The sequence below is a fragment of the Bactrocera neohumeralis genome, chromosome 4 (genome assembly GCF_024586455.1).
Source record: "Bactrocera neohumeralis isolate Rockhampton chromosome 4, APGP_CSIRO_Bneo_wtdbg2-racon-allhic-juicebox.fasta_v2, whole genome shotgun sequence".
Taxonomy (NCBI): domain Eukaryota; kingdom Metazoa; phylum Arthropoda; class Insecta; order Diptera; family Tephritidae; genus Bactrocera; species Bactrocera neohumeralis.
This window is the reverse complement of record NC_065921.1, coordinates 71,097,173-71,114,763: the sequence shown is the minus strand read 5'-3', so window position 1 is coordinate 71,114,763 and position 17,591 is coordinate 71,097,173. Positions and strand designations below refer to the sequence as shown.

At 39.7% G+C, this 17,591-nt stretch overlaps 1 protein-coding gene across 2 annotated transcripts in view; it reads right to left on the bottom strand.

Annotated features, from left to right (window-relative positions):
* Window positions 1-249: 249 nt before the first annotated feature.
* Window positions 250-17,591, bottom strand: part of LOC126757560 (uncharacterized) — an 89,305-nt gene continuing 71,963 nt past the window's right edge. For both annotated transcript variants that reach the window (XM_050471561.1, XM_050471560.1), the window contains one exon: window positions 250-1,992. In XM_050471561.1, the coding sequence (XP_050327518.1) occupies window positions 1,507-1,992 (486 nt within the window). In that variant the 3' untranslated portion in view covers window positions 250-1,506. The remainder of the gene's footprint in view (window positions 1,993-17,591) is intronic.

The window sequence follows — 17,591 nt, the reverse complement described above, 5'->3', positions numbered from 1 at the left end:
ATGAGTGTATGATAACCGATATATAACCAAAATATGAGTGTATGATAACCAATATATAACCATTTTATAACCAAAACTCAAATTTGTGATTCGATATGGGTGTATGATAACCGATATATAACCAAATATGAGCGTATGATAACTAATATATAACCATTTTATAACCAAAACTAAAATTTTGATTAAATATGAGTGTATGATAACCGATATATAACCAAAATATGAGTGTATGATAACCAATATATAACCAATATATAACCATTTTATAATCAAAACTCAATTTTGTTTTTAATATGAGTGTATGATAACCAATATATAACCATTTTATAACCAAAACTTAAATTTTGATTCAATGTGAGTGTGTGATAACCGATATATAACCAAAATATGAGTGTATGATAACCAATATATAACCATTTTATAACTGAAACTCAAATTTTGTTTCAAGTTGAGTGATTCATGTTATATCGTGTTTCCTTCACCTGCATTTTAGTTGGCGATATGTAATTGGGTATTTTAAAAAAAATCCTTGTCTTTTCCATGGCCTTTGATGTTGCACTTAAATTTTTAAATAATTATATAATATATTGGCATAAATTTCACGTGAGTCCACTTAAAGCGATTTCACATAAATTGCAATTTTTTTCCAATTTTTAACATAAATAAATAAACACTGCGTGATACATTTCGAAACAGTAGCAGAAATAATATTTTAGCGCTGCCAACGAATATCAAATAAATGCGTTAACTACACTGGCAAAGGCTGGGTGCCACAGAGTGGGCGTGGCAACTCAACACTACTATTCACACTGTTATTTCGATATATGTATATTTTGTATCAATGTTATTGCAATATTTTCATATTTAAATGCGTCATTATTATGAATTTAAAATTGCAGCGCCTGCGGATATGCAATGACATTTGGCGTTCTTATTTTTCGTTCAAAATTTTGATTTTGTTGATTTTTCAATACGATTACATTGTAAAATGAAATGAAAAATTCTGATTTTACGCGCTTGCAGGCAGATTTTTAATATTCAATATACGATATTGGCAAGCGTCCGTGTGTTGCTGCAAATGCATTGTTCAATTTTGTGTGAATTTTCGATTGTTTTATCACAAAATACCTGTCAAGTCGTGTTTAATAAAGCAAGAAAAAAGGGCTTTACATAAATTTCAAATTATTTGCATTCCCGCATAGCAGCAACGAATAACAATGTTGGTGCAGATTTAAGGACGACTGTCGCTTACTGCATTTAAGCGCCTAAAAGTAGACTGCATTTGCCTAAAACTAGCATTTACCAAACGAATCGTACTTAGCAACTCGCCTATTTAATACACTAAAGCTATGCCAACACTTAGCTTAATCTCAATTATCTCTACATGGCTTACAAAGCTAGAAAAACACATACAAACATACTACACTTGCGCACACTTTTGTCGTCCAAAACTTTGTAAGTACCTCGCACTATGTATAAATAAATAATGTAAAAGTTTTGATTTAATTACGTTGACTTTGCAACTGCACTGCTAATGGACGGCCATTGCCGTTTGATGACGGCGAAGTGGGTCATTTGGTATGTGTTGGTTTGTTGGCAGCGTCGCTCCACAAAACCCGTCAAACAGTAGCCCATATTGTAGTCCTCCATCGAGATATTCGAAGTCAGATACAGTTTGAATTCGTCAATTTCCTGCTCCTTGCCGTTAGCTGCGCCATCACCACGACCGCCATCACCATCATCTACACAGTCCATACAAGTGCGACCGCCCAACGGACTGACGCCAGTCAACGCCTTTTTGCTGCGAAAGTGTCCGGCGATGAGTAGTGAACCCTTCTGTTCGAGCGGCATCATTTTGGCTTTGGTCGATTGCCGTTGTGTGCCGGTAAACTCTTCGATGCGGCAGCGATTCGGCTGCCACCAACAAGGTGTGATGGTCCAGTAACTGGAGGAGGCCGTGCGCGCCCAACCCTCTTCCGGATAGAGCAGTATCTGCAAGTAAACGAATGAAAAACAAATGAGTATTGTAAGTACAAAATGCAGCCTAGCGCTAAAGTCAAAGGCGTGGTAGACATACATATAAAAGGAAAAGGGCTTAAAATGCGAAGCCAAATAGTTCGGCGTGTTGCCCACCGACGCTATGCTGCACTTCAAGCGCGCACGTAATTGGTAACGCTGTCACAATTGCAAACTTTACGGTTCCCGCAAACGCCAAGTTTTATCGATTTCTTAGTGGGATCGCATAAAGCAGCATGCCTTCGCCTCCTGCTGCCTCGCCAGCCATACTCTGTTGTTGGGGAACAAAGGCGGTGGCAAAAGTTTATTTTGAGGAAATTGCCATTGGTGTTTAATTGAAAATCGAAATTAAAATTTTCGTATAAAAGGCAAATGTCACGTTCTTCAGTTTTCTTCTGCTTTGGTTTCGTCCTGATTTTGCAATCGTTTTTGTGCATAATTGTCCGCCCTTTTCGCTGTCAGCAACGCTGGCATTTAATAAAATGTAAATTTTTGATGGAAATTCTTACGCATTTGAGAACAATGTAAAAAAGTGAGAAGAATGTGAAGAAATTAAGTAGAATGTGACTAACAAATTCAAATCGACTTTAGCATCCTTTAGAAATAATGGAAAATTCTTAAAGAATCGTAAAAAGTGAGACCCTACTTTTGTAATCTAGTTTCCATTAAATTTTTTCTTGTCGCCCTAAAATAAATTTCTCAGAAAATACTAATAGCAATAGTAACTGTATTCGATCACATATTTTCGTAAAGTTTTCGTCAGTGAAAATCGTCGAAAAATTCCGAAGAATATTTTCTTGTTTGCGATTGACTGAGAGTTAGTGTTTGTACGAAGTCTAATCAACGGTTGCAATCCGAAATAGTACGACTTGGTCTACCTTGTTCGTTTAAAAATATAAAAGCTCTTCAAAACAAGTGAAAGCTCAAAAAAAAATAGTGCTATAGATTTCGGCACGTCTGTTGTGATGATAGTAATGGTTTTGGTTTGCCGGATCGCTCATCTCAATTATTATCATACAACGGCAAAATAATTTTGAACCAATATTGGCTTCTACTATGAACTGCGTTCGTGCTTTGGCCGTAGTCTACAGAAATAATGAAACCAGAGCCAAACGTTTTTTTTATGAGCCTTGTACTCTTTCTAAAGGTTGAATTGTGGTTGAATTGTGTTTTTCGCAGCAACTCGGACTGAGGTATGGAACGACTTGGTGAATTTTACGTCGAGATCTTAAATTAAAAGCGTATAAAATAAAGCTTGTGCAAGAACTGAAGGTGTTCGACCTTCCCAGCCGGCATCGCTTCGCTCTATGGGCTCTTGAAAAGTTGAAGAAGATCCGACGTTTTCGAGCCAAATTTTGTTCAGTGAGGAGACCCATTTCTGTCACAATGGGTATGTAAACAAGCAAAATTGCCGCATTTGGGGCGAAGAGCAACCTGAAGAGATTCAAGAGCTGCCATTTTATCCAACTCAAACAACGGTTTGGTGTGATTTGTGGGCTGGTGGAATCATCAGTTCATATTTCTTCAAAAAAGATACCGGTGAGAACTTAATGTCAATGGCGAATGTTAATGTGCAATGACAACCGACTATTTGATGCCTGAAATGGGAGCTCGTGACATTCAACAAGACGGTGCCACTTCCCACACATCCCATCAGTCAGTGAATTTATTGAAAGAACACTTTGTTGAGCATATAATTTCACGTTTTGGGCCGGTCGATAGACCACCGAGATCATGTAATATCGCACGGTTGGAGATATGTAAAATCTAAAGTCTATGCCGACAATACGGCTTCGATTCTGGCCTTGGAGCAAAACGTCAAGCGTGTCATTCGTCAGATACCAGTCGAAATGCCCGAAGGAGTCATCGAAAATTGGACTCAATGAATGAACCATCAGAGACATAGCCGCGGTTAACATTTTTAAGAGATAATCTTCAATAAATAAATGCCAAATAATGTTCTTTCGAATAATAATAGACAATTCTCAGTAAGTTTGAAGTTTTCTTTAAAAAAGGTATATAATTTTGCTAAAAAGGCATCACCTCGTACACCACTTGATCTAGTTTGGACTTGCCTTTTTAGATGCTTTTACTAATTTCCCAGTCTGCGAATCGAAAATCCATGGTCTAAGGTAGAAACGAGAATTTACTATTGGAGGATGGAGTCATGTGTAGAAGTTCACGCAAGTGAGGAAAGTTCTCTGATCGCCATTCATTTGGGAGTGGCCAGAAACGATTCTTTTACACATGGCTCAAGCAGCTCACTACTTCCGGTCTTTGACCAAGTATCCTCTGGGTAGCCTAAGAACATCCGTTCGAAGGCGAGCTAAAGTGAGAAGGCGAAGCATCCGCTACATAGGGTTGTGCGCTGAGTTTGGGACCCGCCACTAAAAAAACACCCCCAATGAAAGGAAGCCCTTATTACAAGAGACTAAAAGGGGGAACTCATTCAGTCGATGTAAGAGCTGACTTTGCTGCCAGTTGCATATGTTGTTCTAAGAGCTACACTGATAAATATACTAACTGCTTTTTGTATAGTTTTCATGCGCCTTACCGAGTATTTTTTCAATTATTGACCACTACAATAAAATATACCGTATGTTGGAGCCAATGTGTTGGCCGATGCGTTAATCGCCATTTGGGTCCACCATCCTTTTACAGGAGTACAGTGCTGTACTGCTTTCTTTACCATAACGTCTAAATTTGGTTTCCACGATAGATTTCAGACATAGCTCAATATTATTGAAAGCGTCTTCTACGTCTAGGAGAGCTACAAGGGTTTATTCTATTACCTCCCGATATTTTTCTAATCTCTGATACCACTGAGCTTGGTACTGTTCCCGTGGATTTTTTTTTTTAATATTCATGTTGCGAACCGGCAGTTTTTCTGGAATTAATATGCTCTTATGTGTATTTCTCTTTTCACTGTTTTAGAACGGAATGAGAAAAAATTAATTGGTCTGAAATCTCTCGAATATGAATGAGGGCTTTTACCCGCTTTGGGTATATGTGGAATATTACTCTGACTTTCCTTACCACCTCAGTATGGAAACAACACAATCAAACAATTTCCCTTCCAAATATATGGATGTTTCGATAACATTCTTTACCTCACTATTAAAAAAAAAGCATTTTTAATCAACATGTGTATATGTACAGTGACTCGCAAAATTAATCACGGTATAGCGTCTATAATTGCATTGATTTTTCTTAAACATAAATTTGCCCATGTTTCTGACGAAATATAAACCCACCATGGGAAATAGTTCGCTCAATGAGGTGATTTCGCCTGCGACTGATTTTTTTTAATAATTATATTCCACCGGTGTTTGCGGGTCCGGGGTTTGCGGTAACCACTTTAGTGTTCTAATGTTCTTATCTTTGAGCCATTTGCGAGTTACCCTTGCTGAGTGTCTCAGATAATTATACTGTTGGAAGACAATCTCCGACACATTTTCAGCCGTTCCTCGATTCACGCTAACCTACAACCAGCATTGGTCCTCAGGCATCCCCACACTATAATGGAGCCTCCTACAAACTTCAGCGTAGCCATTAAGTGGTGTGCTTGTAATGTATCTCTTTGCTTCTCCAAGTCTTTTCGCACCCATTCGATCTTAAACGATTTATTTTCATCACTTTCATATTAGGTCTTGCATTTTTTGGCAAAAGTTGACCGCAACTTCCTGTGTCTTCCGGGAAGTAAAGGTTTCTTGACTTTTGCAGAGCCTTTCAGACCAGCATTTCGTAATTTTCTACGAATTGTCTATGCAGAAACTTTTAAATAATTATTTTTTTCCAGGCTATAGCACATTTTCGCATTTGCCACTTCTTATGCTCTCAAACATCCCGTTCCTGAACCGAGCTAAGATTTCTTTAACGGCCTGCTTTATTTTTTTGGACAAATCTGCAGTTTTGCTGCTAGAATGTACTCCGATTTGTATTTGACTGCATATGTAAAAAAGAATGAAAAAAGAAATGGCTATTCAACTGAAGCGTGATCAATTTTGTGAGTAACCGTACGAGTATATATGTCTATATATTTAAACCAGTGCTTAATGCAACAGAATTATGTTTTGTATGTGAGTATGTGTTTGTGCCTATTTGTAGGCGATAATTTACTTTCCATTCGGATTTCAGAGTAAATCTTGCAAGCCTGCCACAGTTGTTGTAGTGGCTATTTTAAAATTGATTGTGTGCACAACTGTGCGAAAATTAAGTTTTTCAGGTTGCAAGTTAAATTAGGCGGCCAGTTTGGAACATTTTTATAGACTAAATGTTCAAAATCAATTGATGAATTGTTGAGTAAACTTTCACTTCGGTTGCACCGAAAACATGGGATAAAGCTTCCTTTCAAGGAAGGTGATCGGCCAAGCTGCAAGTCTTAGATAATAATCCGTACCAAATTTCTTGAAAATGAACGAAATCGTCAAATGAAAAAAATACTTGAATCCGATCGTTGGATCGTTTATATGCCAACTATATGCTATAGTCATCCGATATTGGTGGTTCCGAAAAAAATTAGATTGGTTTCTCGGAAACAGAGAGACCAGTTTGTACCATATATGCAGGCGGACATTTCCATTTATATATAACGGGTGATCCATTTCGAGATTTCCTAATTTTTTAAAGAAAAAAAAAACACACAGAAACTTCAAATTTAATGGGGAATGTTTATTATCATTCGAAAGAACATTTCCAGATGGTCCATCTGTTGTTAAGACCTAAATCGAAGCGAGATTGTCTGTATAGACTTTAGACCTTACATATCACCACAGGAAAAAGTCAAACGGTGTGGTATTACGAGTACACGATCTTGGTGGCCAATCGACCGGCTCAAAACGTGAAATTATCTGCACATCGAAGTGTTCTGTCAATAAATCCATTGATTGATTCGATGTGTGAGAAGTGGCGCCATCTTGTTGAAAGTAAATTCAATTTCAGTTATCAAATAGCCGGTTATCATGGCGCGATAACGGTCGCCATTGACGGTTACGTTCTAACCGGCTTTAGTTCTAGTACAAAATGTTTTTTGTATGCTTTCAAATTAAGATCTCGACGTAAAATGCGCCAAATTCTTCCATATGTCAGTCCGAGTTGCTGTGAACGGTACCGAATCGTCTCTCTTGCTGGGTCTCAAGATGTGTGATGGTGTTGCGAATGGTACACTCAGTAGGCCGATTATGTTGACCATCTTGACAGAATGTGAGTTTTCGTAATAAAGTTGAAAGATTTTTAAACGTTATTCAGGCGTAAGACTTACCATGATGAAATACCAAACAAAAGTAACATGACACCTTGGCACGACTCAGGTGTAATCGTCAAAACAGGTCTATTAAAAAAGGTACATCGACTTGGATCACCCTATATATAATACAAATTCTATAGAGTTTGGGACATTTCCACGTGGGCATTACAAACTTCGGTGCAAACTTAATATGCCTTGTTCAGGGTAAAAAAGTGGTTTAAATCAAGACTAAAACTTTGACGAAGTTTCAGAAGTCTTAACCTTTAAATAAAAATCAATTGTTGATTGTTTTGTAGAGTTCAAATTAAACGCAAATTAATTGTTCGTATTTTGTTATAATGAATATAGTTTGTTCAATTCGCTACTCTCCAACGTTTGGCGAATCGAATACAGCTTATTTATCATACAAACTTTTTTGCCAATTATATCACACATTCCCCAATTTCTGACTGGGTTCTTTTCATTACATACATACAGACAATTATAAAACCAATAACAATAATTACGCCATACAATTAAAATAAAGGCAATAACAACAATCCATCCGAGCACAATTGGGTTTCCACGCTTTTGCGGGTTTTGCGGTAAAGAATGCCATTTAATTGTTGCTTTTGTTATAATTGGAATGCATGTGAGCATTTTCAGGCTATTGTTGTTATATTTGTATTGTGTATATGAATTAGTGTATTCATGTGGTAGAAATAATTAACATAAAATTTATTGGTTAAACATTTTTTCCAACAAATTAGGATGATGGAGTGTCATTGATTCTTCCAAGTACACCTAGTCAAAAATATGGTGCGTAAACGTAGGACTTTACGTAAACCCATTAAAAACGGCTATCATTCTTTTCATAAGAAGGAAAATTTTTCAATCCTTGAGAGCCCTCATATTCAATGGGTTGGAAATTGCTAGGGTTGATGAAATAAAATATCCAGGCTTGGTGCTAGATTAAAAATTGAAGTCTAAAAGGTATGTGGATCTCAAGAGTCTCACGCAAAACTATTGAGCATGGCCGCACTGGAGGTGATTCTGGGCCTCATTCCGCTCCATTTTGTTGTAGCAATGGTCACAGTAATGGACAGCAAAAAGGTTTATTTTTACCCAGCTGTCAGCAGGTTAGGGTAAGAACAGGGTAATAGCTCAGAAACAGAGTGCCGTTGACGAGAATCTACCGTTGGAACATTCTCCTGAAGACCACATTACCAAGAGAATTTATTTTAAAAAAAGATTCAAAGTCTCACTGGGAAGCAAAAATGAATGGAGGACTCCATCTTTGAACGAATTGTTATTCTCAGTTATGGTCAAGGAGCATTTCAGGCAATCTCGTTTTTTGAAATCAACTACAGTACTACAGTGCATGCAAATCTTTAACAGGGCTGCCACTGAAAACAATATTCTACTATTGGACATATAGACATCAATGGAAATTAGCTAGTCGATCTCCTGGCGAAAGAAGCTCGGCAACCAGTCCGATAGGGCCAGAATAGTTCCTCCACACTTTAAGAGAGGAGCTACGGAAAGTGGAAAAGGCTTTTAGAAAACGCCACTGACAACAAGTGCCTGGCCTTCGATAGTCGTAGATGTTTCTTGGAGAGTTCGATACAAAACGATTCAAAGAACTAATCGTTCTTCCGGGAAACAAATGAAGGCAACTTGTGGGATTTTATATAGGCCACTGCAGGCTGCGATGCCATTTGCACAGATTAGGATACTGCTCCACGGATCTCTGTTGCGTCTGTGACCAAAGAGCAGTTACACCAGAACACAAACTCCTGGATTGCCCCGCAATCGCAAGAAGAAGGAGTCAGGCTATCGGGCAATTAAATCCGGTGTGAGAACACCTTACAACCATTAAACCAGAAGCTTTACTAAGCATATTTTAATTAGGTTAAACGAAGTGTTGGTAGAGGATGGAGCCTTGTGTAGAAGTTTACGCAAGTGAGAAAAGTTCTTTGAGCGCCATTCATTTAAGAGTGATCAGAAAGATTCTTTTACATATGGCTCAAGCAGCTCAAGACTTCCGGTATTGGAATAAGTATCCCTCTCCATGGTTGTGCGCTGGGTTTGGGACCCGCCACGTAAAAAAACATCTCCAATGAACATAGCAAACAGCTCCGGATGTGAGCCACCTTTTGATAAAGCGAAGTAAATGGATCTGGTAGTGAATGAGGTCAAGACGCAATATCTTCTGTCATCACATAAACAGTTGTCGCACTCGTGCTACTTCGGACTGAGAAGGCAATTGAGAATTAAAGTCCTCACTCGACGAAAAAAGACTAGTCAACCTTCGTTCCCATCCTGCTACATGGTGCAGAGGCATGGACAATGACAACATCTGACGGGTCGGCGTTACGAGTTTTCGAGAGAAGGTTCTGCGGAAGATTTATACTGCAGTCGATGGAATAATGAGCTGTTTGACATATGCGATGACATTGACATAGTTAGGCTACGATGACATTGACATAGTTTAGCGAATTAAGAGACAGCGGCTAAGATAGGTAGATCATGTCGTCCGAATGGACGAAAACACTTCTGTTCTGAGAGTTTTCGACGCAGTACCCACCGGGGGAAGCAGAGGAAGAGAAAGACCTACACTCCGTTGGAAAGACCAGGCGGAGAAGGAGGGACACTTCCTCCGAATCTCCAAATGACGCTAACTCGGCTATAACCGCTTAAGCGCTGTGTACGCCAACAAAGAAGAAGAAATGAGGGGGCACAATAGACCTCTGTTCGCAGGGCATTCTTCAAATATTTCTCCATCTATCTATTTAGTAAATTAGAGATATTATATCTATAACTTTTTTGGGTTTTGGGTTTTGTATATTTTTTTGCTGTACTTTCAACTGCTGATGAGATCCTCAATGGAGTCGTTGCCTTGCTTAACAGTGCAGCTCTCATTTTTTTCTTGAGCTCTTTTCCTTAAACCACCTTATTTGAAACCTAGTTTGATGTTAGATATTTTGGAGTGTTTTTTGTTAATTTTTGCGGAATTGATATAATTTTATTGAAATATAGACTTGTGGTTTATTTCTATATGTTCTTATAGAATATCTTTATGTAACACATAAGAATCACCAAACCGGAGCTTCTGGTGTGAAACTAGCGTTGTGTGTGGCCTGGTGTTCTCTTGATGGAATACACTTTCTCTTCTATTGGCCAAAGCTAGGTGTTATCTGAGCAATGGTTTTTTTCAGACGGTCTAACGTTTGCATCAGTTCACTAAGATTCGTCTACCACTATTTTCACCTGACGTTTTCGTAAGTGACCTACTTTTCAACGTCAGTAACCAGCCGCTTCAGAAATATATGGTTTTTTTTGCGATTCGCAGATGACAAATGACTCCAACTGGTTAGTTAAGCGATGTTAAGCACCTAAGCAATCTCTAGAGGATGGTCGGACTCGACGTTTCTTTTATTTGATCGAAATTTCGTCAGCTGGCTTTTGTTATTATTTTACATTACCGGAACGGAATCAACAAACCCAAAATTGTGTTGTTGCAGTAACAGGACCAAAAACATACTTATATCAAACTTAGTTTCTTAATCCAATTTCAGAAAGAAGTTGAACTAGACTTGCTCCGCTGTTTACTTCTTAAATTCCTAGCGTTATCAGGTACTTGTTGTGCACGAAGGCTAAGCGCACTGACTTAGTAGTAGAGAAAGAAGTAGTCTACAATAGTAGATATTCACACATCTGCTTCGACAAGCTCGTACACATATTTACTCGCAATTATGACCCCTTAGGACATCGAGACTTTGTACTACTGCTTGCCTTGTCTCCTAACTAATCCATTTTAAATCCTATTAGTCAAGCATTTCCTTGAAGCTTTGCTTGGCGTACTCCTTGCAGTGAATGACTTGGGTTCAGGTTTCTGCGGTGGAGAGAAAGCGTTGTCAAGGTGTGTATATAAGAGAGCTTTTACCGTTATCACTTATGAAATATTGTTGCTGTAGCGCTTAATTTTTTCCTGCAAGTTTCGTCTATGCTATCCAACAGGCTCCTAAGCTGCTACGGTCATAGCCATGGACATACATACATACATATGTATGACTATGAGCATATGGATATGCATGGACGTATGGATGAGCTCACATACTATTTGTTAAACAAAGGATCGTAAGCATAGCCACAACGGAATTCGCAGCAACAAATAGGCAGTAACCGAGAGAGAGGAATTTCGAGAGGTGAAATGTGTTTGAGCACACTTCGAAGAATTACGAGCCTTTTGCAGGTAAAAGAAATGTAAGTTGGCAGTTGCCAGAAAGTTACGAGTAACTAAAGTGGCCAACTGATGTGGATAAACACAAGGGATGGACCAACAAAAAAGAGCACACATTCTCTAAATGGATGCAAAAGCAACAATGGCATGATGAAAGAAATTGGATGTGTGGCCGCAAATAATGAATGTAGGCAAATATTCCCAAGTACATACTTGTGCCTGGACGTAAATACATACGAATATGCTAAGAACTAAAAACAAAAGTAAGTGTTTGCAAATATAAAGTTTTAACTTATATGCGAATGTGTGTGTTTCTTGTGAGCTAAGCACAAAACTTTAACCAAAAGCTAGTTAGAAGTGTGGACTATTTTTTTGTGGTAAAACTTCCTTTATAGGGAATGTAATAGTAGATCTGCTGTCTAATAAAGACGCAAATGCCATCTGAGTCAGTTTGGGTTATGTAAATAGGCTGATTTTTCGTGAGGCCACGAATAATCTCACTTGGAGAGCTAAAGACGTCAGTCCGTTATGATCTTCAGAACTTATAGATATGGATCAAAAAGACCGTCACAGAGCCAGTCACAAAGTTATTGAGCCGGTTAATATTTACTCCAGTCATTTCACCGGTTTCGTAGAAAGAATGGCAACTGAAATGCTTCAACCGAGCGGGAGCTGGACAGTGGAGGAGAAAGTGTCTAGATATGTTTACCTAATTTTTGTCTCCGAAATTTTTATACGTTGCGTCCTCCAAAATCTTTAGCTGTACAGCGTAAGTGCCAATGAAACAGTTCCAGTTAGAACTCCTGTCATTGGAACCATATGAACCTTGCTAAGGGCTGGTAACAATAGACTTCTTATGTTCTACGCTCACCAACTACCGAGCTTATGATGGGATTTGGGTATGAGTGCTCCTTTTTACGAGCTCATCCGATTTACCCGTTTGCGACCATTCCACTGTGGTCAGGTACTCAGGCAAATATAATATGAAAGCAGCATTGAGTTCACTGTCATCGAGCTCAAGGTCTGTATAGCAGCAGAGCTCGGAATGAACGCTTACCTCCCGAAAAGTAGCTACGCTTCGTGGAAATACTTCTGCTGCTACCTTAATGGCTATCATCTGAGTCAGTTTCTATTATTTTAGGAGTAACTTTTTCTAAAAAAATGTGTCATATTTGTCACATTTCCAGCTTTATTTTTGATGAGATGATAAAAAAAAAATCAGGTTATATTTATTGTATAAAATTAGAAAGATAAGACTCTTAATAAGACATCTTTTTTGTTGCAAAGATAGATACAAACAAAGAGGAAATACGCCATAGTTTATATTTTCTTCTATAAAGCCGACAACGCAAGTCAGGCGACTGGAAATGTGAAGCATTTATGGTCGTGATGCTGTAACAACCAATTCGCGAAAGCTTAGTTTCATCGATCCCGTTCCGGTGATTTTGATACCAAGTTCTGGAAGCTCGATTGCCAAAAGAATCGATAAAATAGTGGAAATCTTCTAGTCCGGCTGTTGGTCACATGACAGACGATTGCCCAGGTGATAAACATTGCACTCTTGTACGTCATCGGTCAAGCTCGACATATGGGTGCCACATGAGTTAACGCACACCAATCTCAAGGACTGAATTTCCACCTGCGACTCCCATGAAGTCCGATGCATTTCGGAAGCAAATGGTTACTGGTGATATCTAATGAGTCACTAACGACCGCGTCAAACAAAAACGGTCGTGGTCTAATTGCAATGAGCTGGGACAAATGATGGCAAAACCAAGGTTGACAGCTGACTTTTGCTATGTCTTTGGTAAGAACGGCAGGAAATTACCTACTGAGATCTAATGCCCTACGGTCAGCCCTCAATTTAAACCTGTGCTGTCAATAATTGGACTGTATGAAGGAAGAATTCGCCCAGAACTGGCCAATAGGAGCGGAATTGTGGTCCTGAGGACAACATCACGTCGATAACGACTCACTAGAAGATCCAGTTCCTGGCTAAACACAGCTGCTTTAGAAAGTACTTACACAAATATGGGCATGGTGATGTACTGCTCTTGCTGTGGAAATGGGCGCGGAACATTTTCTTTCTGTGTGCACGTTATAAAGAGGAAAGAGGAGAACTTGGGAAACTCCTAGGGCGGGTGACCTCTGAAAACACATGATCCGATCCCAGTAGGTGTAGAACCGGTTTTGAGAATGTTGCGCGATAGCCCTGATAGAATTTAGAAGGACAGTGTGGCAAAGAACAAGCAAGAGACGAATGATGAATGCGGAGTAGGTAAATTAGACGCAGAGCCATCCGGCTAAAGCTCATCCTTGCGAAAAAATGCCTGGCGGCGGTTCCGCATGGAAAATAAAGAGCTATAGGGACGGAGTTAAGGGTTTAGTAAGTAAGATTCGCAACTTCCACAAACTTTAAAACCGACAAGGGCATGATCCCGGATGAAGTTTTTCCTTAGCGAATAGGATGAATTGTGCATGGCATCTGTAATAGAACGCTACCTTTTCAAGATTCTGCCTCCGTCAACGAGAAAGGACTAAAAGCTCCGGGAACATAGTTGGGAGGTTTTTATGCATCCATCATATAGTCCGGATATCTATAGAGATTGAATTTGCTGGTGAAAAACATGTCTCCAGAGAAGCTTGATCTATATAACAGGGTTCCTAGTTAAGCTTTTCCGATATTTCGAGTGAATGAGGGAATTATGAAACTGTGCGAATGTGATATAATGGAATTTGAGGCATAAAAAGTCTGTAATCCACTTGTGGACAAAATCTAAGAGCTTCAAAGCAAATTGGTATTATACTCAAACTAAATCTGCTTAAATTGATAGGCTTTGTCACGCATAAAATTTCAAGAATTCACACGCCTATTTAATGTATGCTTATGATAGTCACTGGGCCAACTAACTCTCGCCAAAATATAATAAAAGCAATCGTTTCAAGCATATCGTTAGCAAAGGTCACTCACAAGTCTTACAAACTGACAAACAAACGCAAAACTGCCCACTGGGATCCAGTTGGATTGCATGAGGATAAGAAGGGTGCGTGAAAAAAGATAGAAAATTATTTCTATAAACGAGTATTGAGGTGTGTGCATTACGCACGCTTAGAGTTTATACTTGAAGGTATGGCGAGACCTTGGAAAAGTGCTTCACTAAAGAGTGCTGTGTGTGGTGTGTGGAGCGTCAGATATCTTAGTTGGTCAGCTTTTTGACGAGGGTCGTTGCTACAATTGCCACTCATTGTCGGTCATAAAATGTATGAAATGGCAAGCACGGTGCGGATAATAAATCGTCGCATACATGTGTGCAAACAAAGGGTCATGCGTCCGCCCAAGCTCAAGCTCACCTGTGTGACCAATGAATTGGTAATTCAGGCAAAATGAACGTGTGCGTTAGACACACACACAAAAGAAATGAGCAATGATTGTGATTTGTTGGCGAACGAGGGCAGCAAGTGAGGCTGCCAGCTGGGTTGTGGGTAAGAAATGCCTGTTTGTGGCATGTGAAGAGGTCGAGTTGGCTGGTTTGCTGTCATCAGCCAGGCCTACAGAGGGTTATGGTGGCGTATTTTTTTATTTTTTATTTTAGAGAAAACTTTCTACTTCGAGTGTTCTTGTGCTGGCATTTAATCGCATGTAATTTACACGTTCGCATAAAGCGCAGGGTTTCTGTGTAGGCTTAAGGTGGCAAGGAATTGCTGGGTTTTTTTTTTATTAATATTTTAGTGTATTTGTGTCTGTGCGCTTATTGGTGTGACGCCGACGAGCTGCTGATTTAAAGTATGCATATTGAAAATTTCTCAATTCCCACAGTAACCGGTTTGTTTTTGTATTGCCTCTATGTGGCACCAGCAACGGCTTTATCAAGTGTGCAACAGGTGGTTCAGTGATGCGCGTACGTTGCTGCTTTTCAGCATTTCTTTTTCAATGCTACGCTACCTACACGTTCGTAAAACCTTACGTAGCCTATAGGGGCGATTATTGTTGTTGTCGTGTGGTTGGCTTCCGATTGTTGCTTTTTCACACTTGGGATTTGAAATATTCATAAATATAGAAATTACTTGCGCGTGCTGGCAACAACAATCTATAAATATCGGCGCATATTTTTCACACAACTGAACGTATATGTATATATACTTGTATATAAATATATATGAAAATACCTTGCATTTTATATATACGTATAGCCACCTCTGTAAATATTTAATGCCGCCCTGTGTTTACTCGTTTGCTTACTGGCGCATTTAAGTAATTGTGTGGGCAAGCGGAAAAATATGAAATCCCCCGTGCTGGTCTGTTTGTACACACCTCATGTGTTGTGCTTTCAATTACAATCGCCCACGGCTGACGGGGCGTATGAGTGATCATCATTATAGCAAATTGTCGGCGGCGCATCGCTGTACGGGGTGGGTGCGTGTGTGGCAGTCGGCGGCACTTAACACCTCGCCTGGTTGCTTGTGTAATCGTGATTCATATTTTTGTGGCTTTGTTGTGTTTGTTGTTGCGTTGTAAACGATGTGTTTTGTGCGTTAATGAGCTGTGCAAGTATGAATTTCCCCCGCTTGCACCACAGCGCACTGGAAAACATTAATATTTATGCGATCTTTTGCAGTTTGCTTTTAAGCGGGGAAGTGATATACACCTGTGTTATAGAAGCTGTGCTCCTATATTCGAAGGTTGTTAATGAAAAGCATACTTATGGAATTGATAACAAAAATGATATTATCTACTTGTATCTGTTGCTTATAAAAGAGTATTTATCAGGCATACTTAGTTGAAAAAAATATTAGTACAAATGCTTTTGTTATTTAGTGAAGGTCTGGTGACTATGAGACTGTGTAAATGATGAGAGATGAGATAGAGTATTGATAAATTTTCTGAAAAAGCTCGTAAAACAAGGCAGTATACCGTCTTGTATTGGATTAGTGGTAGAACACTTTACGCAACCGACCTTTATTGACCCGACATTTGTCTTCTTCCTTATTGACGAAGACACCGCTTAAGCGGTTATTGCCGAGTTTACAACAGCGCGACAGTCGTTACTTCTTTTCGCTGTTTAGCGTCAATTCGAGATTCCAAGCGAAGCCAGGTGCTTCTCCAACTGGTATTTCCAACGGAGTGGAGATGTCCTTCTTTCTCTGCTTCCCCCGGCGGGTGCCGCGCCGAATACTCTAACTCTACTGGAGTGTTTTCATTCATTCGAACGAAATGACCTAGCCATCGTAGCCACTGTCTCTTAATTTGCTGAGCTATGTCATTGTCGTCGTATATCTCGTACAGCTCAACGCTTGTCATTGTTATTTTAACGGATGCCTAATCCCCGTTTGGATGGTAAGGATTAGCTAAGTTGTCGTCGACGTCATCCAACGGAAGTCCCAAGAAACAGGGTTTGGACCAAGGGGAGAGGGGTGTCAGATGGGTCGGGTTGATAAGGCATGCAAAGAGGTGGCCAGTATCTGGTGGAGACTCATTGCACGCAGGACATATATTGGATATGTCGGAGTCTATTCTGGATGGGTAGGAGTTTAACCTGCTACAATATCCAGAAGAACGCAAGGATTACTCTCGTTTCTCGCGGCATCTAGAGCTCTTCGTCTGCAATAGGTGATGGTTTGACTCTAAGTACGCCATTCACTGAAAGGGAGTCGGTGAAGATGTTGATGGCTCTATTGCGAATGGCAGTCAGTGCTTGTCAGAAGTGAGTTGCGTCCAAAGTCTGCTCGGCATATTATCTGATGTTGTCGACGTAGTTGAGGAATGACCTTTTGATATTTTTGAGGCAGTTCCGCTCCAAGCACCTGACTGCAAGGATGATTTCTGCGAAAGCACCCCAGCAGGAACTGGAGAGGAGTTCCTTATTCTCCTTGGGAGCATAAAGGCTTCACTATGCAGGTGCTTAATAGGAGACATGAAGAGGCATCCTGTCGTGGTCCGGAGTGCAGTATTCTGACAGCTCTGGAGCTTCCTCGTCTGTGTTTCACTGCATCCAGGCGACCATATTGGTGCGGCGTAGTTTAGGACCGTCCAGCCGATTGCCTTGTAAGTTGCCAACAGTGTTTCTTTGTTCTTTCCTCGTGTGCTGCTGGCTACAGCTTATCGTTCCA